General features: G+C 42.4%; 1 protein-coding gene across 1 annotated transcript; it reads right to left on the reverse strand.

Annotated features, from left to right (window-relative positions):
- On the reverse strand, positions 1 to 26536 carry tnnc1a (troponin C type 1a (slow)). The gene is made up of 8 exons (XM_084427737.1): positions 26479 to 26536; positions 26264 to 26400; positions 25824 to 25974; positions 9668 to 9698; positions 6763 to 6909; positions 1832 to 1946; positions 1610 to 1746; positions 1 to 717 (listed from the first exon to the last, which is right to left on the reverse strand). Exons 3-8 carry the CDS (start codon positions 25845 to 25847, stop codon positions 686 to 688), a joined length of 486 nt encoding a protein of 161 aa, XP_084283863.1. The 5' UTR covers positions 25848 to 25974; positions 26264 to 26400; positions 26479 to 26536; the 3' UTR covers positions 1 to 685.

A 26536-nucleotide genomic window follows, 5' to 3' on the forward strand; every position in this document is an offset into this window, starting at 1 on the left:
CCTTGTTATGTTTTAGTGCATGACTCAAGGAAAAAACAGGCCAAAATATTCAAAAGCTTTATTCTATCTTCATGAACAAGCAGACAAGTAGCATTTTGTTAATTTGACATAGGCTGGAAAACAATACACTCTCAAATGTAAACTCAGTCTTTACAAAAAAAAAAAAAAAAAAAAAAAAAAAGATTGAAAGATGTGGATTATGGGAATCCCTTTAGGATAGTTATGTCTTTCCAAGTGTAAAACAAACTGCAGTAGAATGTAATTAAATTTTAGAAATAATTTGAGGAAACGAGAAGAACATTAGATTTTTGGTACCTTTTTATTATTCGAAAGCAACCTCATGCAAATATTTAGGCTCAGATTCCAAGTCTGGTCAGTGTGTAACCAATCATAACTGATTTACTCAATTAATGTGAAGGTAAAATGTTTTCAGTAAATGAATAAATTATTAGACCAATTAAAAGAAAGTCTTAAATCTACACAGCTTGGCCCTGACTTCAAAATATGTTTACGGGTGTTTACAATAATTGAATCTTATGAAAATATTGTCCTGAAAATTATACACATATTAATAAGATAGAACAATAGAGGATCTGTCAGTCTATATTGTCTCTCATCAAGCTTGAATATTTACTGTTTACTGTGTTTGACAATCCAGGGAGAAACACCAGGAAGACTTCATCCTTTATTCCACCCCTTTCATGAACTCCAGGAACTCTGCAATAGAAGGATAGTGGAGATGCATGGGACAGAGAAGAGGATAGATTCGCATCACATTGGGTCTTAAAGGTGCAATGTGTGATATTTCTGAGGATCTATTGACAGAAATGCAATATAAGATCCATAACTATGTTTTCAGTGGTGTATAAAGACCTTACTTAATGAACCGTTATGTTTTTATTACCTTAGAATGAGTCATTTATATGTACATAACCGCAGCCACCCCCTTCTATGAAGGTCGACATATCGTGACGTCATGTTTCTACCATAGCCGACAGCGAACAGACAGCGCTACAGAGCGCGTTCTATCACTAACTTGAATGAGAAGCAGCAGAAAAAGACGACGTCGGCCACCGTAGCCTCTCATTCGAGTTTGAAATTTCAAGGAAAGGCCACGAATTATTGACCGATTGCAATTCGCAAATCTCACCACTAGATGCCGCTAAAAATCACACACTGCACCTTTAAAGGGTTGTGAAACAAATACTGTCTCTGTAGAAACATTGCAAAATGTTTAAAGCAATCTCCCATCATTCCAAAACATCACAGCATGGACACTGCCTGTTGGTAAGTTTCATAGAAATACATTTTTAACGAAAAGTTAAGAAAATCTAGTTTTATTTTTCAAAGACTACACCATGTGCATAATCAAGGCTTCTATTGCGTGTTTCTGCTTCTTTTTCACCTGTGTTTTTGATCAGGAGATTCTGTACTCTTACAGAAGATGTGTATTAGCGTCTCCTACCCCTGATGCTATGGGGACGTCATACCAACTACGCCATGCTGACCAATGCTTGCTTGTAGATCTCAAACTAACAAACTAAGCACTAAGCTTGGAAGCTTGTTGTTGAGTGAACTTGAGTATAAGACAACAATAACACATGCTTACCATCATAATCGATTTTTCCATCATTGTTTTTGTCTCCGTCCCTCATCAGTTCCTCAATGTCATCTTCAGTGATGGTTTCACCTGTACCTTCCAGCATCAGCTTCAGTTCATCAAGATCAATGTACCCATCTGTATTCCTGTCCAGAACCAATCAAAAACCATCAGAAACCACTAAACCCACCACAGGTTAGTTATCTTACTTTAGTTTAAGGACACACATACTTATCAAACATACGGAAGAGTTCTGCCAGTTCTTCTTCTGACTTTCCTTTGCTGTCATCTTTCATGCATCTCACCATCATGACCAAAAACTCTTCAAAATCCACCGTACCACTGCCTGCACACATGCACAAACAATCATTTTAGCACATGCTCATTTCATGCAATGACAGTACATGCACTGACATTTTATTTTTTATACACTTTATGCTGCATTTTAATGTTTTTTCACATTTTTAAAATCACTACTACATGACACATACTTGCCATTAATAACAAATTTATCACAAAAGTAAATATGAGAACAATTAAATAAAAATGTGTACCAATAGATGTAAAAAATAATCTTGTATTTTATATAAATATTGTGATTAATAATAAAGTAATTTATTATAACATAAATATGAATAAAATTAAATACCATGTATCATACTGTATATCATTGCATCTTGCTGTACATTTAGCACCACACCACACAACAGTATGTTTCCTTTCTGCCATCCTGCATATACTCTACACTCGCTTCTCACAGTCATGTGTCATATCACCCTGTAGCCCAAGACTGGTTGCCCACTGAAGCTAAGCAGGGCTGAGCCTGGTTAGTACCTGGATGGGAGACCTCCTGGGAAAAAACAGGTTGCTGCTGGAAGAGGTGTTAGTGAGGCCAGCAGGGGGTGCTCACCCTGTGGTCTGTGTGGGTTCTTATGCCCCAGTATAGTGATGGGGACACTATACTGTCAAAGAGCACCGTCCTTCGGATGAGACGTTAAACCGAGGTCCTGACTCTCTGTGGTCATTAAAAATCCCAGGATGTCCTTCGAAAAAGAGTAGGGGTGTAACCCTGGCATCCTGGCCAAATCTGCCCCTTGGCCTCTGTCTATCATGGCCTCCTAATCATCCCCATACACTGATTGGCTTCATCACTGTCTCCTCTCCACCAGTAAGCTGGTGTGTGGTGGGCGTTCTGGCGCAATATGGCTGCCGTCGCATCATCCAAGTGGATGCTGCACATCGGTGGTGGTTGAGGAGATTCCCCCATCTATGTAAAGCGCTTTGAGGTCTCAGAAAAAGCGCCATAGAAATGTAACAAATTATTATTATTATTATTATGTGTCACAGGCCAGCTAAAAATTTCTGGGTTTTGGCACAAATATTTAAAAAAGTACTTAAAACATTTGAAAGAGATGCCAACACACACATTTTGTATTAATATCATTCTAATATTGATATATATATATGTTTTTGTAAAGGTATCTATATCGATACTGCAGTATCGATGTGCCCATCCCTACTTGGTAGTTGTACAGATTACTTTTACACTTATGTCCTGAGTAAATGAAGACAGAATCTTCATTTTTGGGGACCTATCCCTTGAATGGAGAAAGTTGGACTGTAATATCAAAACCTCTGAGACTCCAAACAGATTGTAGGCTTTTATGAAGATTTATCATTGTTATGTTGTTAAAAGTCAGAGTTGCCTTGCTATTTCCTTTAAGATATAGGAGATTGCTACAACTGAGTGTATTTTAGTTGAGATTAGTGTTGCAGTACCTCATTTTTGAGCATTTCTTGAAGGTCTTGGTCTTGTCTTGTTCTCGACTGCATTTGCACTTGCTCTTGTCTCTGTCTCAGACTAAGAGGACTCAGGATTTTATTTCAAGACAGATCAAGACCACAACAGTGGGGATCTCACTAAATTTCTAGTGTATTGTCCGATTTATTTGTTAACATCTTTACTGTGATTGGATGTAAACTTCCTGCAACAAATGCAATATTTAATATTTTTATTTCTGACCTGGCAAAAACGGTAAGAAAAGAAATCAAATTAGAAATGTTACTGATTATGATGCCAGGTCAGAAATCAACGAGGGATTAGGGGTGTGCGACATTGACAAAAAAACTATACAGTTTCTCGATATTTTCTGGGATTTTATCGATAACAACAATTAGACGATATTTTGCTGAGTGATTTTATTGTGCTGGTACCTTTGCAGGTTTAGGATTTTTTACCTAATTAAATGCATGCATCATTTTGTTTTGTCAAATTCTTACATTAAATCAAATTCTGTTAGAATAATAAGACACAATAGGGCTGTTAACAATCAAATTAAATCAGTATCAACATGGCCAAGGCTATTTTGTGTCTGTGGGCAGCACACACATCAACTCCATCCCGTGACCCCTCAGCCAAGATGGTCGCCACCGTTCCAGAGTCCTTGGACAAGATGGCCGCCCCACGCCTGTGTCTCTGGACAAGATGGCCGCCTCCACGCCTGTGTCTTTGGACAAGATGGCCACCTCCACGCCTGTGTCTTCGGACAAGATGGCCACCTCCACGCCTGTGTCTTCGGACAGGATGGCCGCCTCCACACCTGTGTCTTCAGCCAAGATGGCCGCCTCCACGCCTGTGTCTTCGGACAAGATGGCCACCTCCACGCCTGTGTCTTCGGACAGGATGGCCGCCTCCACACCTGTGTCTTCAGCCAAGATGGCCGCCTCCACGCCTGTGTCTTCGGACAAGATGGCCACCTCCACGCCTGTGTCTTCGGACAGGATGGCCGCCTCCACACCTGTGTCTTCAGCCAAGATGGCCGCCTCCACGCCTGTGTCTTCGGACAAGATGGCCACCTCTACGCCTGTGTCTACGCCGGTGTCCTCAGACAAAATGGCAGCTTCTACACCTGTGTCTTCGGACAAGATGGCCGCTTCTAGGCCTGTGTCTTCGGACAAGATGACAGCTTCTATGCCTGTGTCTTCGGAAAAGATGGAAGCAGCTACGCCTTTGTCTTCGGACAAGATGGCCGACTCTACGCCGGTGTCTTCAGACAAGATGGCTACCTCTGCACCTGAGCAACCGGCGCCTCCCTGGCCCCCTGAAGCGTTGCATCCACCCTGGACGCCTGCTCTGCCCCTGCCGCCTGCCCTGCCTGTTCCGCCCCGGACACCTGCCAGGCCTGCTCTGCCCCAGACGCCTGCTCCGCCCCGGCCGCCTGCTCTGCCTCACTCTACAGGTCTTCTCTGGCCCTCCATCCTGCCCTCGGGTCCGCCCCCTCTCCACCTCCTTTCTGGACAATTTTGGTGGGCAATTGAGGGTGGGCTATGTAACGATCACCAGTGAAGAGTGGCCGGGATAACCATCAGAGGGCACTCCAACCCGGACAATCACCACACATCCACAAACTACATTTCCCATAATCCTTTGCCCAGACTAATCAGCCATGATCACATTCACCAGTATGTCATTACCTTGTTTAGCTCACCCCATATAAGCCTGGTTTTCACATTCATTCCCTGCGAAGACTTGTTAGTTGTTTAGATTGCATCTCTGAGCGTGTTTGTATCCTGTTTCTCCTGTGTCCTGGTCACCTTGATTCTCTGCCTGTTCCCTCGGATTTCTCTCCTTGCCTCAGCCCTTTTCTGTTATTGTTTGGATTGCTTGTTTGTGTATGACCCTTGTCTGGATTTAGATTACGTCTTTGGATTACCCTTTCAAAATAAATACTGCATTTGGATCCTCAACCTCCTTGTCAGTACGTGACACATACAGAGGTATTTTTTACTAAATAACTAAATCACGCAGTGAAAACGTGCACTAGCGCAAGCGCACTAGTCTAACATACTAGACTAAGTTACATCACGTAGAGCAGGTGTGTTTTTGTAAAGTGAGGGACATACTTGATAATGTCAGATCGCACATCATTAAAATAACAATCACGATATTGCAAACGATATATTACACAGCCCTACAAGGGATTGTCAAAAATGTCACCTAATGAATGAATGAAATTAATGAATGAAGGTATTTATATAGTGCTTTTCTCATGCACTACTGTACATCCAAAGCACTATACAATCATATCAGGAGGTCTCTCCTCAACCAGCATCCACTTAAATAATGCAACAACAGCCACAGAGCAACGGCGCCAGTGCACTCACCACACGCCAGCTATAGGTGGAGAGGAGAGTGATTGCGCCAATTCAGTGGATGGGCATTATTAGGAGGTCATGATTGATAAGGGCAATGGAAGGAATTTGGTCAGGACACACTACACTTTACGAGAAGTGCCATGGGATTTTTAATGACCACAGAGTCAGGACCTCGGTTTAACGTCTCATCTGAAGGACGGTGCTTGTTACAGTATAGTGTCCCTGTCACTTTACTGGGGCATTAGGACCTACACAAACCACAGGGTGAGCATCGCCCCCTCCTAGCCACAATAACCCCTCTTCCAGCAGCAACCGATTTTTCCCAGGAGTCTCCCATCCAGGTACTGACCAGACTCAGCCCTGCTTAGCTTCAGTGGGCAACCAGTCTTGGGATACAGGGTGACATGACTGTGGCCATATCATATTAAGTCAAATTCAAGATATGATTGCAAAAATGACTTGTATGAGATCTTGTTTTTATTTATTTATCATAACATATGATATATCACATGAGCAAGAGAACTGTTTTCACAAAAATGAACACAATTGCAAACGTGATATTGATTTTATACAAACGTTCAATAAACAAAATTTTATTTTTTAAAACATTAATCTCAACATTATTTATTATAGTTGTAATTGTAGCTTCTGTGCCATCTCTGCAGTGCAAAGATGAATTTTGTTGTTAGTGATTTCATTTGATTGGTAACAGCTCTATAGATTGTCTTATTTTTCTAATTGTATTTATTGATTAAGACATTTCTCAAGCAGTAAATGGGGATTTTTTTTAGAGGAATTTGAGGAGACCTGGTCTGGTCTTAGTCTTGACTCGGTCTTGCCCTGCCTTGGTCTCAACCCCACAATGTCTTGGTCTTTTCTTGGTCACAACACACACTGGTTTTGGTCTTGACTTGGTCTCGGGCTAGGTGGACTAGACTAAAACACTTGTTGACATTACAGGTTAGGGTTCTGGAATGTTACTTATTCTGGATTGTTCTAGACTTTACCATCCTCATCCACCTCGTCAATCATCTCCTGGAGTTCTTCCGGCGTGGGGTTCTGGCCCAGCATCCTCATTACCTTTCCGAGCTCCTTAGTGCTAATACAGCCATCTTCAGCATCCTGAATGAAAATATCAAATGCTGCGCGGAACTCTACAAAACACAACCACAGAACTTAAGCAGTCAGTTAAGGTTTCGTAAGGTTTATAGTGTCTCTGTCATGAACAACTTAATGATATTGTTAATTAATATCAGTTTAGTAAATCTTTATTGCATATAGCCCTGCTGAAAAACCTAACATAAACCAGCATTAATTCTATGTTGGTCCAGGCTGGTTTATTCTGGCTAGACCTGGAATAGTGCTGGTCTAGCTGGTGGACCAGCATAGTCATGCTGTTCTCAAGCTGGTGTAGCTGGTCCACAGGCACTCCTGCTTCCCATGGAGACCAGCAAACCAGCAACCAGCATCCCATGCTGGTCCCAGCATGCAAAACATAACTTATGCTGGTGACAAGCATTGCTGAATTTTTTTAGCAGGGAGGCTATAAATAATGCTGTTATTGTTTTTTATTAGTTGGGCATGGGTGTTAAATTCAGCCAGTTTTTGTTTTCGGTGGGAAACACCGATCTTGATTGGTCAAAAGTGTGGTCAGGTGATGTAGCATCAGCTGAGACCATAAATAGATGCCTGAAATGCACGTCACCAGCTTCTTTGTGGGTCTACTTTGGAGGCTTTGGCAGATGTTCCTATTCAGTCAGTCACTATGAGTTACGTCAGTGACTGCCAAATTGGGATCGCGCCTGAGAGCCTTATCATCTTCGAGTGTTAACAGAACCAGCCAATGTACATTAGTGAGTGAGATTTGCATCGCAAACCACGCCCCGTGCTGCGGGTATAGGAAATGATCAGAGACACATTCAGCAAGTTTTTGCTTCGAAGCCGAGCGTTTTTACTTTGATTCAGCTCTGCTTTCATCTAACACGTGTGGACTTCAGAACCCGGAAGTGTTCCTGTGTTGGTGTGATGGTGCGTCAGCGGTGATCATCTTCCTGAGAAACTTTGCTGCGGCAAACTTTGCTGCTCCACCCTCAAGGCTGGATGATTGGTACCCAGGGGTGGGGTCAAATGAGCAACAGTGCCCTGCTCTGGTGCCCTTCTTCCCAGAAGTGCACGAGAAGGTAACGAAGTCGTGGAAGGCACCTTTTTCTGCCCAAAGCTACTCAGGAGCCTTCTCCACTCTCACTACCCTCGATGGCAGGGCGGCCAAAGGGTACGTGAACATCTCTCAGGTGAAGCGTGCAGTTGCGGTTCAGTTTCTGCCATTGCTGTGTGACAAGCATATACCAGTCCGGACGGACAACAAATCGACCGTTGCGTACATCAACTGTCAAGGTGGTCTACGTTCCCGATGCATGTTGCAACTTGCCCGCCATCTCCTCTTCTGGAGTCAGAAATGACTCCAGTTGCTTCGTGCCATTCATATTCCGGGCGATCTCAATCGTGCAGCTAACGCTGTCACGACAGCTCACACTCGCGGGAGAGTGGAGACTCCACCCCCAGGCGGTCCAGCTGATTTGAGGTATCAGGGCTTACTCTACTAGGAGTGTCAATACTTCTAAGGCACTAGCTAAAGTGTGCTGTGGCAGGCTGGTCCTCTCTGCACATGTTTATAAGGTTTTACAGTCTGAATATGGATTCAACCCCAGGAACTCATGTCCTTTTGGGTTAATTCTTCTGTATCAGTTCTCATTCCTTTGAGGCGCGCAGTATGCTTCACTTCTACCTTCTTGGAGAAATATTATACTTTTATATGTTTGTGCTGTGACAGGCTTGCCCTTTCCATACACGTTCACTTATATTTATTATGGAGTTGGTTTTCCCCAGGTTCATCTCTTTTGGGTAATCATTCTTGGACCATAGGGTTTGTGCTTTTGCATACTTCACAACCTGATTGGTCAGGCATGCCTTCAGTATGGTGACGTGGGTATTAACGTTCCCATAGCATCAACATCATGATGCAGTGTTGAGTTTCATTTGAAAGGGATTGTCTGAGGTTATGTATGTAACCCGGTTGCGTCACTTTGCCATACTTCAAGCAATGCCTGAAAATATCTTCGATCAGACCATTTGAATCTGGTGACATGCATTTCAAGAACCTCATACCAACTTTGAATCACCACCAGTATATTATAATTATTTGTGGGTATTTTGCTGCCATAGGGCCAGGCAAACTTGCTATCATAATGTGAACTATGAATTCCACATTATCCATCTTATGAATTGGAAGTTGCCCACATTCACAGAAAATAGCTTACTTCCACATTGTAAAATAAGTCGCTAAAGGTAAATAACTAGAAGAATAACAAAATGCAGTATACAGCAAAACAATTTGTGCTATAAACCAGTGTTTTTATTAAAAATGATAATTAAAACAATTTGATAACAATTATCAGTTTGCAATATCATGCAAACACAAACCAGTGTTTGTGTACAGGTAAAATAACTGAAAGAGGAAAACGCACATTCAAGTTACAAATGGCCCATTCTTATGTTAAAAATAATGTAGATACCAAAGAGTGCTTGAGGACACCATGAGGCCATTTGTTAAAATTAAAGCTCAAGCTTAAGTAGGCCTTTTGACATATTGACCCAAAACAATCAAAACTACAAACAAAGGAGTGACTTGGGGTGGCCAAATTGGTGTCCAAATCTCAAATCCAATTTAAATAGTGTGGGGGGACTTTAAGTGGGCTGTTTCTATTTTCATTGTTATTTTACACCATTGTACTTTTTTTTACAGCACTGTAGGTAGTAAAAAAAATAAAATAATCTAGAGGCATTTTAAAACATATAACATAACATTTTTGGCCAGTCTGAGACCAAATGCCGTATAGTATTACTATGCCATACCATTTTTCTGCTCATCAGTGAGCTGCTCTACCTGTTGAAGACATCAATGGATCAATAATTATGACAAAGTCAAAACATAATGTACACTACACAAATAAACACAAACATGCATTCACAGAGATATTACGTTTCGGTCAGTGGACTTTGGTAAGTGGATTTGTGTGATTTTGGTGTTTTTGTAACAAACAGTAAATGAAATATTAAAAATATTAATTAAAAGGTTTCTAATAAAAAAAAATAAAAAAAATAAAAAAAAGATACCACAACAACAGATATAGCTTCCTGCCCTCTTCTAATATAAGGCTGTGTCCTCTGAAATTTTTATTTTTTTATTTTACAATTTATGCTTCACAAAGAACAACGGTCAATTACGGACCATCTCTGCAAACTCATAGAAAATAACCAAAACAAGGTTTTTTTTGAAGGACAGGGCTTACACAGAGAATTCAATCACTGCTGTTCCTATTTGTTCCCACACAGTAAGAATATTGGATAACACTGAGAATGCGTGCCTAATCCAAGCTGAAAGGGGCGCTATAGAGACCACATCCTCTCACCCTAAGGGGGCACAGCTCGCATTGGGACTGATACGCCAAGACGATGCCATTCGCAATCCTGTGGCCCAGCCTCTGCTTAGAGACCTCTGCTTAGAGACCTCTGCTGGCCTCCATAACATACAAAGAGCTGATCTGAGGTCCTGAAGCTCTGTGTGCAGTCTGCATATAGAACAGTCTTCCAAACATTATCCAGGAAGCAGACACACTCTGTCAGTTCAAATCTAGACTAAAAACACATCTCTTTGACCTAGCATACACATAACACATTATAGACTTCTATAATTCAATGTTAGGCTGTATAGATTAGGTCAGCCAGAACCGAGAACACTTCCCATAAATCCTGATGTACTTGTTACATCATAAGAAGGATGGCGTCTATGCTAATATTAGTCTCTCTGTTTATCCCGAGGTTTATCGCAGTCCGCCGGATCCAGGGCGTATCCAGATCTGATGAAGGACCTGCACCTGGACGCGACGACAACGCAGTCCTGAAGTGTCAACTAGTCTCTCCCTGTGAAGGCCTCCTTCTCCTTCTCCTTCCCTTTACCTCTCTACAGATAAAACATTGTCGGGATAAGCGGGCCGGAGAACATTTAGGCCCGGTTTCACAGACAGGGCTTAGACTAAGCCAGGATTAGACCATAGATCAATTAGGACATTTAAGTAATTTTTATAAACATGCTTAGATAAAAACATTACCGATGTGCATCTTAAAACTAAAAAGGCACTGATATATTTTTAAGATCAGTCAGTGCAAGTTTATTTCAGTGGAAACAGCTCAGACTTACATTTTAGTCTAGGACTAGTCTTAAGCCCTGTCTGTGAAACCAGGGGTAAGTGTTTTATGTTAGAACGGTGTCGTGTTAGCGGCCCCTAAGTTGATAACTAACGATCTTTGCAACGGAAGTGAATCAATCAATCAAAACTAACTTTAGCTGGACAATAACTTTATTCTAGAGCTGCTGTAAAGCCAAAACAACCTCTGTTACTGTAATCTCCGATTATCACTGTAAAGATGCTTTGAAACAATCTATATTGTTAAAAGCGCTATATAAATGAAGGTGACTTGACTTGACTTGAGATATAGCGCGTACAGGGCACAGAGACGCTAGGGCTGGGTGCTAGCAAGTTCACCACTTGGTCCCTGAAAGGAGTGGTGGGAACTTTGGGCACATATCCAGGCCGGGGTCTCAGGATGATGTGAGAGCAGGCCGGCCCGAATTCCAGGCACGTTTCGTTGACCGAAAATACTTGCGGGTCCTCGACCCTCTTTAGAAAATTGAGCACGGGGCTTAAAGGGAGCTCTCTGCAGGGCCGTTAAAACCAGAGAGAGATGCCAAGAGGGAGGTCGACATCCTGAAGCGAGGTCGGGGAGGGTTCAACCTCCTCGCACCTCTCAGGAACCTGATGACCAGATCGTGCTTTCCCGCTGACTTACCTTCTATTGCGTCGTGATGTGTGGCGATAGCAACAACATACACTTTTAGGGTGGAGGGAGACAGCCTTCGCGCTCCAACCCATCTTGTAGAAAGATAAGGATGACTCTGATCAGGCATTTACGGGGGTCTTCTTGGTGTGAAAAGCACCATTCAATGAACAAGTTCCACTTCCATGCATAAGCACGGCTCGTAGAGGTGGCTCTGGCTGAAGTCATAGTGTCTACTACCACTGAGGGTAGGTCACCTCCCAGACCTTGCACAGGCTCACTGGGGGAAACGCATACTTGCATAGGCCCCGGGGCCAGCTGTTTGCCAGTGCATCCGTGTTGAGGGTCCCCTGGGTCAGGGAATAGAAAAACTGGCAGTGGTACTTGTCCGGAGCAGCAAAAAGGTCTATCTGAGCGCCTCCCGGGAGTGTGAGCTGTTGTGAGAGCGCGTCGGCTGCATGATTGAGCTCGCCTGGAATATGAATGACACGAAGCGACCTGACTCCAGAGGAGGAGATGGCGGGTGAGTTGCTACATGCGACGGGAGCGTAGACCACCTTGACGGTTGATGTACGCAATGGTCGATGTGTTGTCCGTCCGGACTAGTATATGCTTGTCTTGCAGCAAAGAAACCGGCGAAGAGCAAGGATAAGGTCCTGTTCAGGAGCCCGAGGCAGCATGCTCATTGCAGACGGCACCCCAGCCGGTGGTGGAGGCATCTGTTGAGACAACAACATGCCTGGACACTTGTTCTAGGGGAACTCTGGCCCGTAGAAATGCAAGGCCTGACCACGGGCTGAAAGCTTGGTGGCAGGTCGGAGTGATGGTCACTCGGAGCGTGCCATGGTGCCATGACCATCTCCGGAGGAGCCCTGAATGAGATACTGAGTCCTCCATGAGAAGGACCAGCACCAGCATTCAGAAGCTCCACAGCTTGCAATGTCATTAGTTTAGTAATGTCAGGAGTTTAGTAATGCCTTTATGGATTTCTTCACTGGGAAAATCAAAACATCAAAAGCATCAGAAATACAGCTGTAAATGTACAACCTTTGACAGCGTTTTATGATTCAGCCTCAATTATTTCCCCTCAAGAACAAATGCATGCTGACGAACTCTTGACCCTTTCGCTGCTCTATTGAAGCAATAACCAGTGCAAGTCGCTCTCATTTGAATTAGATACAAGCACAACATTATGTGATCATTAAAGGCTCTGTTGTGAACCTAGCTGAAACTAGATTGAATAGCTCCATGTAAACTGAATTATTGAGGTAAACTGCAGACAACAGTAATTATGTATACTATATACCACCACTATAAAAATTACCATGCAGTTACGAAAGCTGTAGAAATATGACATTATGGTATTTATTATAATGTTACTATTATTAGCCTTACATTAAATATTGGGCAATATAAAGGCAAACAAGTCACTTTTATAGAGGTTGTTTTATAGTGTTCAAGATGTTTTTCATTACAAATACCATAGTTTATTATTAGTAATAGTATTATTGTTGTTTTTCTTGTTATAGAAACCTAAAAAAACATGGAAATGAGGAGCTTATTTTTTGCTTGTGTCATGATCTTACTGTTAAACTCTATGCAAGAACTTTGGTCAATTTTCAGGACGAAGCTTTTTTCTTCTGTGTCGATATCTTCATTTCTAATAAACTGTAACTGCTAATTATTCAGTATGTTCAAAAATATCTTGTTATTATTTCTTTCTGGCTTTATTTATTCAGTAATTTATTTATTTATTTATTTATCTAAATTAAAGGCCCTTACCCCAGCAAAATATTAATGGGGAAACATGGGCTGAATTTTAAGCCCAATCCAGCCCTGATGATTCTCCTCAGAAAGAAGAATTTTTAATGATGAAACTATTTAAAGTAAACTTCTTAAAGCAGACTTATGCACAAAAGTTGTTGCTGTTTGAAACCTGTTTGCCTTGACCTCATAACTGGTGTTAATGCATTTATGCTTGTGTTGTAGCCTGGAATATTTTTATATTTTATACAGAAATGCAATACATTGTATTTCTCTGTGTGTTAAAGATATGATTTTTTAAATACTAATTATTTTTAAATACTAATTATTTTGAAAGCGTAGTGGCAACACATCGGAGTTATATTAAAAAATGTCTGTTTTGAAGTCCATAAAAGTGCATAGTTTCAAAACGCTCTGCGTTCACACAGTCCACATTTTTCAAAAGCATCGTGAGCTAAATTGATCATAGAGGCCATTGGTGGCAATTGTTCTATGATCAACTTCAAACGCAGCCCTGGGCAGTGGATCTGTAGTTCCCAGCATGCTTTGCAAGGGACTGCATTAGCGGAGTAAATTTATGTTTTTTTATGGTAAATTTCAGTAAAGGGAAAGATGTTGTACTTTATTTTAATGTTAAATGTTCAGTTATGTTGGGCATTTAGAGGAGTTTCTGTTACTGAATGCTGTGGGCTGTGGTCACTCAATGTTTGACAATGAGAACTGACACTTGTCTTTTTGTTTTTAGTAATTCAGTATAGGTATTGTGTGTAATAATGAACAACTCTGTCAGATGAAAAAGATTATATCAACCATAAGTAGTTTTTCTTTGCTGGAGAAATCAGGATCTACTGACTGTTATGCTTCAGTAAAACGTCTCAGGTTACAACTGTAACCCTTGTTCCCTAAGAAGGGAACGAGACGCTGCGTCGAGAATCGACACATTGGGGAACGCCTTCGGCGTGGCGCGTCTGAAGTCTTTATAGAACTAGTCCAATCTCGATTGGTGTTGCGTCATGACGTCACTCGTGACGTCGCATGTGACGGTGATGCGGAAGCTATAAAAGGACGCCGGCACATAACCGCGTCAGCTTCTGATTGGTCGAAGCAAGTCGTTCTCAGGAGCGAAGTGTGGCTGAGGGACGCAGCATCTCGTTCCCTTCTCAGGGAACAAGGGTTACAGTCGTAACCCAAGACGTTCCCTTTCGAGGGAACTTGCGCTGCGTCGAGAATCGACACATTGGGGAACGAAATGCCCACTGCGCCACACTGAGAGACAAACGCCCTGGTGTGAAGCAATCTGGCACACTCAAGACGAGAGCACTTGTGAACCCGGTGTAGAGGGTAGATCCAGACTGTAGTGTCTTATGAAGGTGTGTGGGGAGGCCCAGCCGACAGCATCACAGACCTCTTGAAGGGAAGCCCCTGCTAGCAGGGCTTTAGAGGATGCCACTCCTCTGGTTGAGTGGGCTCTTATTAAGGTGAAGGCAAACCGCGCGCCTTGTAAGCTGAAGAAATAGCCTCTACTATCCACCTGCTGATAGTTTGTTTAGAGACAGGGGAACCCTTCTTAGGTGACCCAAAACACATAAGTAACTGATCCGACTTTCTCCAGCCCGAGGTTCTTTGGACATAGACCTCCAGGGCTCGGACCAGGCATAATAGGTGTAGCTTCTCTTGCTCATCTGACACATGCGGTGGAGGATGGAATGCCTGAAGAATCACAGACCGTGCCACATTTGTGGGCACCTTAGGTACGTAGCCAGGTCTGGGGTGGAGAATAGCTCTCACTCTGCCGGGAGCGAACTCGAGGCAAGAGGGAGCAACAGATAGTGCCTGAAGGTCGCCCACTCTTTTTAGTGAAGTAATAGCGAGCAGGAAGGCTATCTTAAAAGATAAAAATTTCTCAGACACCTCGTCCAATGGTTCGAAGGGTGCCAGGGATAACCCCTCAAGGACCACAGCCAGGTCCCACGTGGGGACCCTGGACTGGACGACAGGCCTCATCCTCCTAGCTCCACGAAGGAAACGTACAATAAGTGGGTGTCAACCCCTAACGGCATGTGGAAGGCAGCTATGGCCGCCACATAGACCTTAAGCGTGGACGGGGAGAGCCCGTCAGAGAAACGACTCTGGAGGAACTCCAGCACTGAAGCCACTGGGCAGTTAACTGGGTCCAACTGATGTTCTCTGCACCATAAATCAAATACATTCCATTTTAATGCATACAGTTTCCTCGTGGAGGGGGCTCTAGAGTTTAGGATGGTCTCAGCAACCTCAGTTGAGAGACCAGCATTTAAGAGTTGGTCCTCCTCAGGGGCCAGACCCATAGTTTCCATAGCTCCGGCCGAGGGTGGAAGATTGTGCCCTCGGCCTGAGAAAGAAGGTCCCTCCTGATCGGGATTTGCCACGGAGGGCCTGCTAGAAGAGACATGATGTCCGAAAACCATACTCGGGCCGGCCAATACAGGGCTACTAGGAGAAAACTGATTCCGTACCTCCAGACCCTCTCTAGAACCCCTGGGAGCAGAGCGATCGGGGGAAATGCGTACAGACATTGCCTCGGCTACGTCTGCACCATGGCATCCAGTCCCAAGGGAGCTGGATGAGTGAGGGAGAACCAGAGCGGACAGTGGGTGTTCTCGTGAGAGGCAAACAGATCCACTTCCGCTTGGCCGAACTTCCTCCATATTAACTCCACCGTCTCAGGGTGGAGTCTCCATTCCCCGGGCCTCAGCCCCTGCCTCGACAGGATGTCTGCTCCCACATTCTCGTCCCCAGGGATAAACATGGCTCTGACTGAAAGAAGTTTGCCCTGGGACCACAGAAGAACCTGATGTGCCAATCTGCATAGAGGGCGCGATCTCAGGCCTCCCCGTCGATTTATATATGAGATCACCGACGTATTGTCTGTTCGTACTAGAACATGATGGCCTCTGAGGTCCGGGAGGAAATATCTGAGTGCCAGAAATACAGCCAGCATCTCCAGGCAATTGATGTGCCAAGAGAGATGGTGGTCCCTCCTGTGAGGGACGCATCCATGGTCACTATTTTTCTCTGACACGGTGCTCCCAGCACAGGGCCCTGGGACAGGAACCATGGTTTCTTCCACATCGTCAAAGAACGAAGGCATCTGCGCGTTACTTTGATCATGCGAAATGGGTTCCCCCTCGGGGAAAACCCTCTGGTCCTGAGCCACCACTGCAGGGCTCTCATATACAGCAGGCCAAAAGGTATCACATTGGACGCTGCTGCTAGAAGACCCAGAACTCTTTGGGAATGTTTGACAGTGATGGCCTGGCCTAGCTTGATACTCTTTACTGTGGTCAAGATGGTATTTACACGAGCAGGAGACAATTGTGCCCGCATCGTGACTGAGTCCCATTCTACTCCCAGGAAAATAGTTCTCTGTAGAGGAATTAGTGAACTTTTCTTGACATTGAGTCTCAATCCCAAGCACCTTAGTTGGTTTAGAACAACATCTCGATGTTGAACCGCCATCTCCTCTAATTGTGCTAGAATGAGCCAATCGTCGATATAATTGAGGATACGGATGCCTTGAAGTCTCAAAGGAGCAAGAGCTGCATCCATGCATTTCGTGAAGGTGCGAGGTGACAGTGCTAGGCCGGAATGGAAGAACTCTGTACTGATATGCTTTTCCCCCAAATGCGAACCTTAGAAACTTCCTGTGTTGGGGCAGGATGGATATATGGAAGTACGCATCTTTTAGATCTATCGTGACAAACCAGTCCTCGGACCTGATTTGACTCACGATTAAGGGGATAGTTAGCATCTTGAACTTGAATCTCCTCAGAGACCGGTTCAGTACCCTGAGATCTATAATAGGACGTAACCCCCCATCCTTGTTGGGAACTATGAAGTACCGGCTGTAGAACTCGGCTTCCCTCTCTTGAGGAGGAACCAACTCTATGGCTTCCTTTGCTAGGAGGGACTGAACTTCTTGTTCCATGACCTGACCCTGCTCGGGGCTGACAAGTGTGTGAATGACCCCGTTGAATTTTGGTGGACGATACTCGAACTGAATTCTGTATCCCTTTTCCACTGTACGCAGGACCCACTGAAATATATTTTGAAGACCCTTCCAGGTGTCAAAATAATCTACTAGGGGGATCAGTCTGTCTGGACTGACCTCGGTTGTCATATTTTGGGTTTCGGTGACCTGAAGCAGTTGACTGGCAGGAGCTAACCGAAATAATTTTTCTGCAGGTCTCATGAGAGGGCGCGAAATCAGCAGGGCCGCAGTATTTTCGGGCGGACTCTGCGATTCGCGTTCGCTGGAAACCGATGCGTCCCGAAGCGTGTTTAACGGCGGGAGGCAAACATCGATTTCCTGAGGGCTCCACAAAGGAGCGAGATGTTGGTGCTCGATCGCGGGGGGGAACGCCCTCAGAGGCCTGCGCATCGCGTCAGGACCTGCAGGTGTGAGGAGCTGGCGGCTGCCTCGTGGGACTGCCCCCTGGCAGCAGACCCACGAGACCTAGGACGACGGCGGGGGATAAGATGTTTAAGGGCGGCTGACTGTCGCTTCGCCTCCTGAAACCTCTCGACAACGGTGTTGACGGCATCGCCGAAGAGGCCGGAGGGCGAAATCGGGGCATCGAGGAGGAAGGCCCTGCCCTTGTCCCCGATGCCCGACAAGTTCAGCCACAGATGTCTCTCCGTAGCTACCAAAGCTGCCATGGAGCGGCCGATGGCGTGGGCCGTCTCCTTGGTAGCCCGGAGAGACAAGTCGACCGCTCGACACATTTCTTTAATGTCGTCGAGGGCGACCTCCCCACTGTCGTCCACCTCTTTGAGGAGGTCGGCCTGGTATGCCTGCAGGAGCCCCATCGTGTGCAGGCATGCACCAGCCCGACCTGCCGCCATATATGCCTTCCCAACCAAGGCCGATGTTGTACGGCAGGGCTTGGAGGGAAGCGCCGGAGCTCTTAGGGACGATGCAGAATCGGGCGAGAGATGGGAAGCAAATGATTCTTCTACCCGTGGCATCGTCCCATGGCCATTCTCTTTCGAGCCCAGGATGGAGGAATATAGATGGACATTGGGGCCCGCAATTCGAGAAGAGTAGGGCTTGTTCCACGATCTCGACACCTCGGTGTGGAGATCAGTGAAAAATGGAAGGCTCCGGCATGAAGGTTGTGACCGGGCTTGCAGGAAACGTTCATCAAGTTTGCTTTTTCTTTTCTCTTCCTGCTTTTCCTGTGGCCAATCGATGTTTAATTTAGCCACAGCCCTGGTCACAACCTCCAGCAGCTCCTCAAAGGCAGGAGAATGGGGTGGCGAGTCCTCGCATTCTCCTGCGTCGATACTCAAAACATCCAGCTCCTCGGAGCCAGATAGTTCGAGTATAGGATCCTCCTCGTGGGCGGAAGAAGCCGCAGAGCGGGCTTCCAAACCCTGAGCAGGATCCATGGAGCTGGCCTCTGAATGCTGAGAAAGGGCCGAGGCCATCTCAGCATCATCCACCAACTCCATTTGCAATCCCCATGAATGCAGGCTCCGCGCTGCCTCGGCAGACGCGGGACCCGATCCACGGGGAGCGCGAACCTGGCCTGATTCATCAAACAGGCTCAGGCGGGAGCAGAGCGTTCTCAGTGGCATTTGATCGCAGTTTGCACAGACAGCGCCCTCGAGCGCTGCCCGTGCATGCTCCACTCCCAAACAAACTACACAGAGCGAGTGTGAATCACCCTCACTCAAATAGCGCATGCAAGGGGACGCACACTGCCTGAACTGTTTGCTTTTGCTCGCCATACTAAGGGACAAACAACACCAAATAAGACATACAGCAGACACAGAACGCTTGCTGAAGACCAGAAACCAGAAAGACCTTTTATAGCTTCCGCGTCACCGTCACGAGTGACGTCATGATGCAACACCAATCGAGATTGGACTAGTTCTATACAGACTTCAGACACGTCACGCCGAAGGCGTTCCCCAATGTGTCGATTCTCGACACAGCGCGAGTTCCCTCGAAAGGGAACCTTGTTTTTCAGGTTGGTTGAATTCAGTTATAATCAGTAATCTTAAATCATTTGTTTCACTTCAATAAAACCATTTTTTCAGGTTGGTTGAACTCAATCCAGTTATCATCAAAAGGTTCCAGATGCTTAAATAATATAAAATACTTTATACATGTATTTCCTATGCAAACAAGGAATTATGTCAATTATTAATTAATGCTGTAATCAACTTTGCATGTGTGGGCAATAAGTAATCTACCACAAAAAAAAAAAAAAAAAATGAATCAATGAAATGATTAAGGACTCTGCTCAAATGCTTCACACTTCAATGTTTCAACCAGGAAAATGTATGGGTTAAATGTGTACCCTGTTCGTGTACATTGCCAAAACATATTTCAAAGTTATGTTCCCATTAAAAACAGGTTTCCTTTAGTCCATACTCATATTTTATTAAAATTCAGAGACTTAGGTTTGATCTGAGTTATTTTGCAGATTACACACTACACTGTAAAAATCGAATGTTTGTTTTATTTGGCAGTTTTATTTGCTGTCTTGTGTCAGCAGTAGCACAACAAGAAACAGCTAATAAAACTGTAATTGTTACAACTAATATATAATAAATACCATTTCATTGTTACCATTGTTGTGTTTTGCATGCTGAATATATCAATGAATATATTATTGTGTGATATATTCCCTCAAATATAAATGGATTATATCAACGAAATTAAAAGTTTCTCAAGGTGTTTATGATGCAAGTGTTAGCACAAGTTAATGATTCAGACAGAAGTTAGACCACCTTTTAAAAGCAACCTATTTATTATTTCCCTTTATTTGAAAACATATCTGTGATTTCTTATTGCATCAATAGAAAGAGAATTACAATAATAGAAATTAAGTTTCAAGTGCCCAACCAACGGGAACACTGATCACCATAATGGTGAGTTCAAACAAAAACATTTTTAGGAAAATCAACATTTAATTTATGAAGTCAGCTTATGTGATGTTCTCTCAAATTTTTCAGTTGTATTGACAATTCAACATTCAAGATGACTTTGGGAAATGAGTGAATGCAACTAGAGACAGACTGAATGAGTGAAAAGTCTATTCCCATTTTTGCTTGATAAAATGTCTCTCAAACCAGTTAATTTTAACTTAGGTTTTCTGAGTAACTAAGGCATAGTATGTGAATAGTACAAATTACTAGATTTTTACTATTAAGTTAAGACAATAAAGGGATAGTACACCCAAAAATGAAAATTCTGTCATAATTTACTTACCCTCAAGTTGTTGTGAGATCTGCTTGGTTACAAACATTCTTCCAAATATCTTCCTTTGTGTTCAGCAGAACATAGACATTTATACAGGTTTGGAACAACTTGAGGGTGAGTAAATGATAATAGAACTTTCATTTTTGGGTGAACTATCCCTTTAAGTACAAGTTAACTAAAAAGTGTTTGTTAGAACAACTGTTGGATTTTACAGTGTACAGATAAAGGTATATCAGAGTTAAAAATAACAAACCGCATATAAAGGACATGATATGAGGTGGCCCAACAATGGAGGGGTAATCCAGCAAAGCTAACTCATGAGACAGCTGCTTTAGTAAGAGTTACTGTCTATAGTTCCATGCTGGATCCAACACAAACACCAGACTGATGTGACACATAAACCTGTGTCAGGATGTTCTTCCCAGACTCACAGTCTCATGTATATCTCAGACAGAGATCAGTGGAGATAGCCTAGTGCCCCTCACACACACACTCACACACAGACACAAGCACACACACAACGTGTGTTTTTCATGTTTTATGAGGACATTCCATAAGCCCCTTTCACACAACGCGATGATCCTGGCAAATTGCCGGCAAATTGCCAGAACTGTGTGAACGCAAACACGACTCGGGATTGATGCCGGGTTGGGGACCCTAGTAACATTGCCGTGTTCAGTCCCGGAACGCGCACTGTGTGAACAAAAGCCGTAATAATGCCGTGTCGTAGTGATGACGCTGAAGCCGGGATCGTTTGCCAGCTGTGAAACGGTACGTAATGCGCAAATTTATGATCGAATCAGAGAAAAAATGCACAAGCGTGGTTTCTGGAGAAAGAAATCGCAGCTCATAAGCAAACTGAAGACGTTGCTGAGACATTACTAGTCACATCGATGTCACGTGTCTTTACGGGATTTTTACGTGAACGCACTCTCTGATTCCGGAAAATCACTGGCAGTGTGAATGAACCAAAATCAAACGAACCCGGGTCAAATCCCGGGTCACTTTATCTGTGTATTTTCCGGAATCTCTGTGTGAAAGGGGCTATAGACATAATGCTTTTTATACTGTACAATTAATGTAAGAAAGAGGTTAGTTTCTGCCACTTTCTTGCCTGTACTTGATTACGGTGATGTGGTGTATCAATTTGCTTCCTCTCAACTTCTTTCTTTTTTGGATGCTGTTTATCACAGCGCTTTAAGATTTATATCAGATTGTAAACCTTTAACTCATCATTGTATATTGTATAATAGAGTAGCCTGGCCATCTTTGTCTATTAGAAGGAAAATTAATTATTACCTAATTATTTATAAAACTATTCTGGGGTTGTTGCCTTTGTATCTAGGTTGTCTAATTAAAAAGAAAAGTGTTGGGAAATATTCCCTCCGGTCTGATAATTGTTTTACTCTCGCTGTTCCATTTGTAAGAACTGAACTGGGAAAAAGGCTTTTATGTACGCAGCTCCATTTGAATGGAATTTACTCCAATCGAAATTGAAATTACAAACTCTGGTGCCTATGGAACATTTTAAATCTATTATTCGGTCACTCGAAGAAGACACATTGATTTGCAATTTGCAAAGTGTTTTAATTGTATATTTGTTGTTTCAATCTGTAAGTTGTGACTGTAACTGCTGTCCATTCTTGGCCAGGACTCTCCAGTGAAAGAGATTTTTAATCTCAGAGAGATTTTCCTGGTTAAATAAATTAAAAAATATATATATATATATTTTCTATTCCCTAACCCCTACACCTTAACCCACCCATCACAGAAAACAGTACCCATCACAGAAAACAGTTTGACATCTTTAAAAAACATCACTGAGTGTGATTTATAAGCTGTTTTCCTCATGGGGACCAAAAATGTCCAAAATGGATTTCAGATACTGCCATCCTTGTGGGGCTCTCTGACACCACTCATGACATCTCTCTCTCTCTCTCACTCATGACAGTCCTGACCCTCCTTCCCAAAAAAGGAGATCAAAAACTGGAGACCTGTTTCACTTCTGTGTAGTGACTAAACTTCTTTAAAAGATTTTAGCAAATAGATTGTCAATAATTATGAATAAGGTGATCCATCCAGACCAAACTTACTGTGTCCCAATAAGGTACATTTTTGATAATATTTCCCTTATTAGGGATATGTATGATGTCTCTAAGTTATCAAATAGTGATATTGGATTGATTTCGCTCGATCAAGAAAAAGCTTTCGACAGAGTTGAACACACATACTTATGGGAAACGTTAAAAGCTTTTGGTTTTAGTAAGTTTTGTACAGTGATGTTGAGAGCAAAATGAATGGTGGCTTATGCACTCCTTTTAAAGTTTTTAGAGGAGTGAGGCAGGGATGCCCGCTTTCTGGAATGTTATTCGCTAGCAATAGAACCTCTGCTACAACAATTGAGAAAAAATTTACAAGGTTTTAATTTGCCTAATTTCGGGAAAAGTATAAGAGTCTCTGCATATGCTGATGATGTTTTAGTGTTTGTTAGTCAACAGAGTGATGTACAGCTTTATATGAGTGTACTTGAAGATTTAAAAAAACTGTCCTCTGCTAAAATTAATTTAGAAAAAAGTGAAGCAACACTAATAGGGGATTGGAAAATGTTTTATTTTTCCCTTCCTCCTGGCTTAGAAAGCATAGAAGAAAGGAAGCTTTAAATATTTTTTTTTTTTTTTTTTAGGAGATGAAGCAACTGTGCAAAAAAAATGGGAAGGAACTCTTGAAAAAGTTAAAGGTCGACTCGAAAAATGTAAGTGGTTAATCCCAAATATATCATACAGAGGTCGACCTTTAGTTATAAATAATTTAGTAGCTTCCTCTTTATGGCATAAGTTAACCTGCATTGATCCTCCTTTGCGTCTCTTAGCAGAGATTCAAGCGATTTTAGTTAATTTTTTCTGGGACAAGTTACATTGGGTTCCTCAGAGTGTTTTGTTTTTTCCTACAGAAGAAGGAGGACAAGGATTGGTACATCTTCAAAAGTAGAGCAGCAGCTTTTCGTTTACAGTTTTTGCAAAGACTTCTTAATGGTTCAATAATTTCAAGTTGGAAAGTAGTTGCATGTAAAATACTACAAAATCTTGGAAATTTGAAAATGGACAGAAATCTTTTCTTTATGGACTTGTCAAAACTGAACCTCAATTTTTTTAGGCAATTTTTTATCGGAATGTTTTTAAAGTGTGGAACATGTTCAAAGTAAAAGGGCATTTTGAATCTCTTCACTGGCTCCTTGAAGAACCGCTAATATATGGAGCACGCTTTGATTTAACACACAATGACTGTACAATTCCTGGACTCACGGAAACACTTGTGGCTTCCAAAATATGTACAATGGGGAGTCTAGTTAACTTGACAGGGCCAGACTTTGGGAACATGGAAGAAGTTGCTTTGAGTCTGAAAATTAAGTCTAGACGATTTGTTTTTCATATATTAGAAAAATGGAAACAAAGACTCACTTCTGATGAGCTGAAACTTTTATCAGATTACTGTGAAAAAAAAAAAATGTTCCTAATGAAAAAGAAGAATTTTTCCTGTGTTAGATGATGTTTCAGGAATGTTTTTTAGCTCTGGAAAATCCCTATGTCTTAATTTTTTTTCAAGTACTGGTACATTTTTTTTATAAAGCTTGTGTTCTTGTTTTTAACAAAAAAGTACTTGATAAGAGGGTTGATACACCATGGCGTAATGTTTTAAAACTATGTGATGATGGTAAACCAGAATGGAGATCCCTGTATAAGCCACCTTTAAGTAAAAGAGCTGGGGACATACAATGGAGACTTTTACATGGTGCAATAGCAGTCAATGCTTTTATTTCAGGTCTAAACCCTGATGTCACTACAGAATGCCCTTTTTGTTTAAAGAGAGAAACTGTTTTTCATGCTTATATGGATTGTTTTAGACTGAAAAGGTTGTTTAGTTTATTACATAATTTATTTTTTATTTTTAATGAATCTTTTTCTATAGACATATTTATTGTTGGTTTTAAATATGTTAGAAGAAATAGGTTTATTTGTCAGTATGTTAAAATGTTCTTATAGGTCAAGCAAAGCTGGCAATCTATATGAGTAGAAAAAACAAGATAGAAATGGGTGCAGATCAAGATATTAATATTCTGTTTTTAGCCACAGTTAAATCCAGAATACTCATTGATTTTCGTTTTTATAGTTCCATGGATGACGTTATCACATTTGAAATGAAATGGTGTAAGAATGAGGCTCTGTGCTCTGTTATTGATGGAAAAATATTTTTTTCTCTTCTGCTAATGTAGAACGTTTTTTTTTGTTTTTTTTTTGTGTTTCTTTGTGGTATAAAAGGTAAATGTAAAATGGTAAATGTTGCTTTGTTGAAAAAATGGTTCATGTGAAAAATTGTAATAAAGTCTCTCTCTCTCTCTCTCTCTCTCTCTCTCTCTCTCTCTCTCTCTCTCTCTCTCTCTCTCTCTCTCTCTCTCTCTCTCACACACACACACAGTTCTGGAATCTGACTGAGTGTTTTATCTTAAGCGCCTGCTCTTCCAGCTCGCAGACACACATGCACAGCTGAGCAAAGCATGCCAGAATTAGCCATGGGGGGGAGGTGGTGCTCCATGTGTAGTCATGAAGGATAGTGTCTCTGGCCTCTCGAGTGGCTCCTATCTAACTCTGATAATGCTCAAGAGTCAAGGTATTTTGAGCTGTCTTTTTTAGCTTACGACATCATGTTGGCTGCTTGAGTGATGCCTAATTCATGCACATTATAATATGATTCCCAGTCATTGTTGCACTTTTTATGTGTCATTAATGTAAAATACTAAATCAACCATTCTATTAAAATTGTGTTCTGACAATTTAGTTCAAAAATCGACAGACAAAGCAAAGTAAAAGAGATTCATCTGAATATGACTTACATAAAGGCAATTCTGATTAATTGATTTCACTCAATTAGCCTATAGAGTTTAAAGACTAGCACAGATGTCTGAAAGCGTCAAGACAACAAATGAAATACCACACTCTTTAGAAGTGCAACTACAATGTATTATATAACTGTAGTCACAACTATTCATTAAAAAGTATAAGTATTGCTTAAAGTATTTCAACACTAACACTAGGACGTCTAGATTGAATGCATTGTTTTACTCAATCCAAGAAAGTTCTATGAAAAACTGCACAGACTCACCGCTGCTTTGTAGATATCGTTCATTGTGAGGAGATCAGATGAACAGATGAAGTGGCGCTAGTGCAGGACACGGAGCTTTATAGCAGGAGAACGGGACAGCCTGTTCCCTCCGGCCCCTCTGAGTGCGGGATGGCCCATCACAGTCACAGCCCTGATAAAACAGATATAGTCATGATAGGGGTTCAGTCAAGAATGGAAGGGCAAACTATCAGTGTAGATAACTGATGATGTGCCATCCAGGTAGTTAAGACACACTTCTACTTGAGATGTGTTTAAGGAACTACATGGTGTCAGAAGTTAAAATAATCAATAAAGGAAGAGAATAGAAGAGGACACAATGGCCAGACCCGCTGATCTTCAAAGGCAACATGGCAGAAAACTGGTGAACAATTTGAACAAATTTGACAGCGAAAAGCCAGATAAAACTAAAGCCTACATACTCCTCAATCTTGCGGGACCATCGGAGATTGAAAGAGAGCGTTCATTCACATATGCTCCGGCGATACTGGGTGCTAATGGGCAAGATGTGATTACACCAGTGGAGTCAAGAGAAGATCCAGAGATTCAGAGAAGGATGCTGGAGACAAACATGACAATGGAGAGATGTTCGTTTAACACCAGAAATTAAAAACCATGAGAAACCTTCAAGGCTTACCTGAGGACGCTGAGAAATAAAGAGGAAACGTGTAACTTTGGTGCCGCACAGACGAATT

This window comes from Rutilus rutilus (assembly GCF_951802725.1).
Source record: "Rutilus rutilus genome assembly, chromosome: 13".
Lineage (NCBI taxonomy): Eukaryota > Metazoa > Chordata > Actinopteri > Cypriniformes > Leuciscidae > Rutilus > Rutilus rutilus.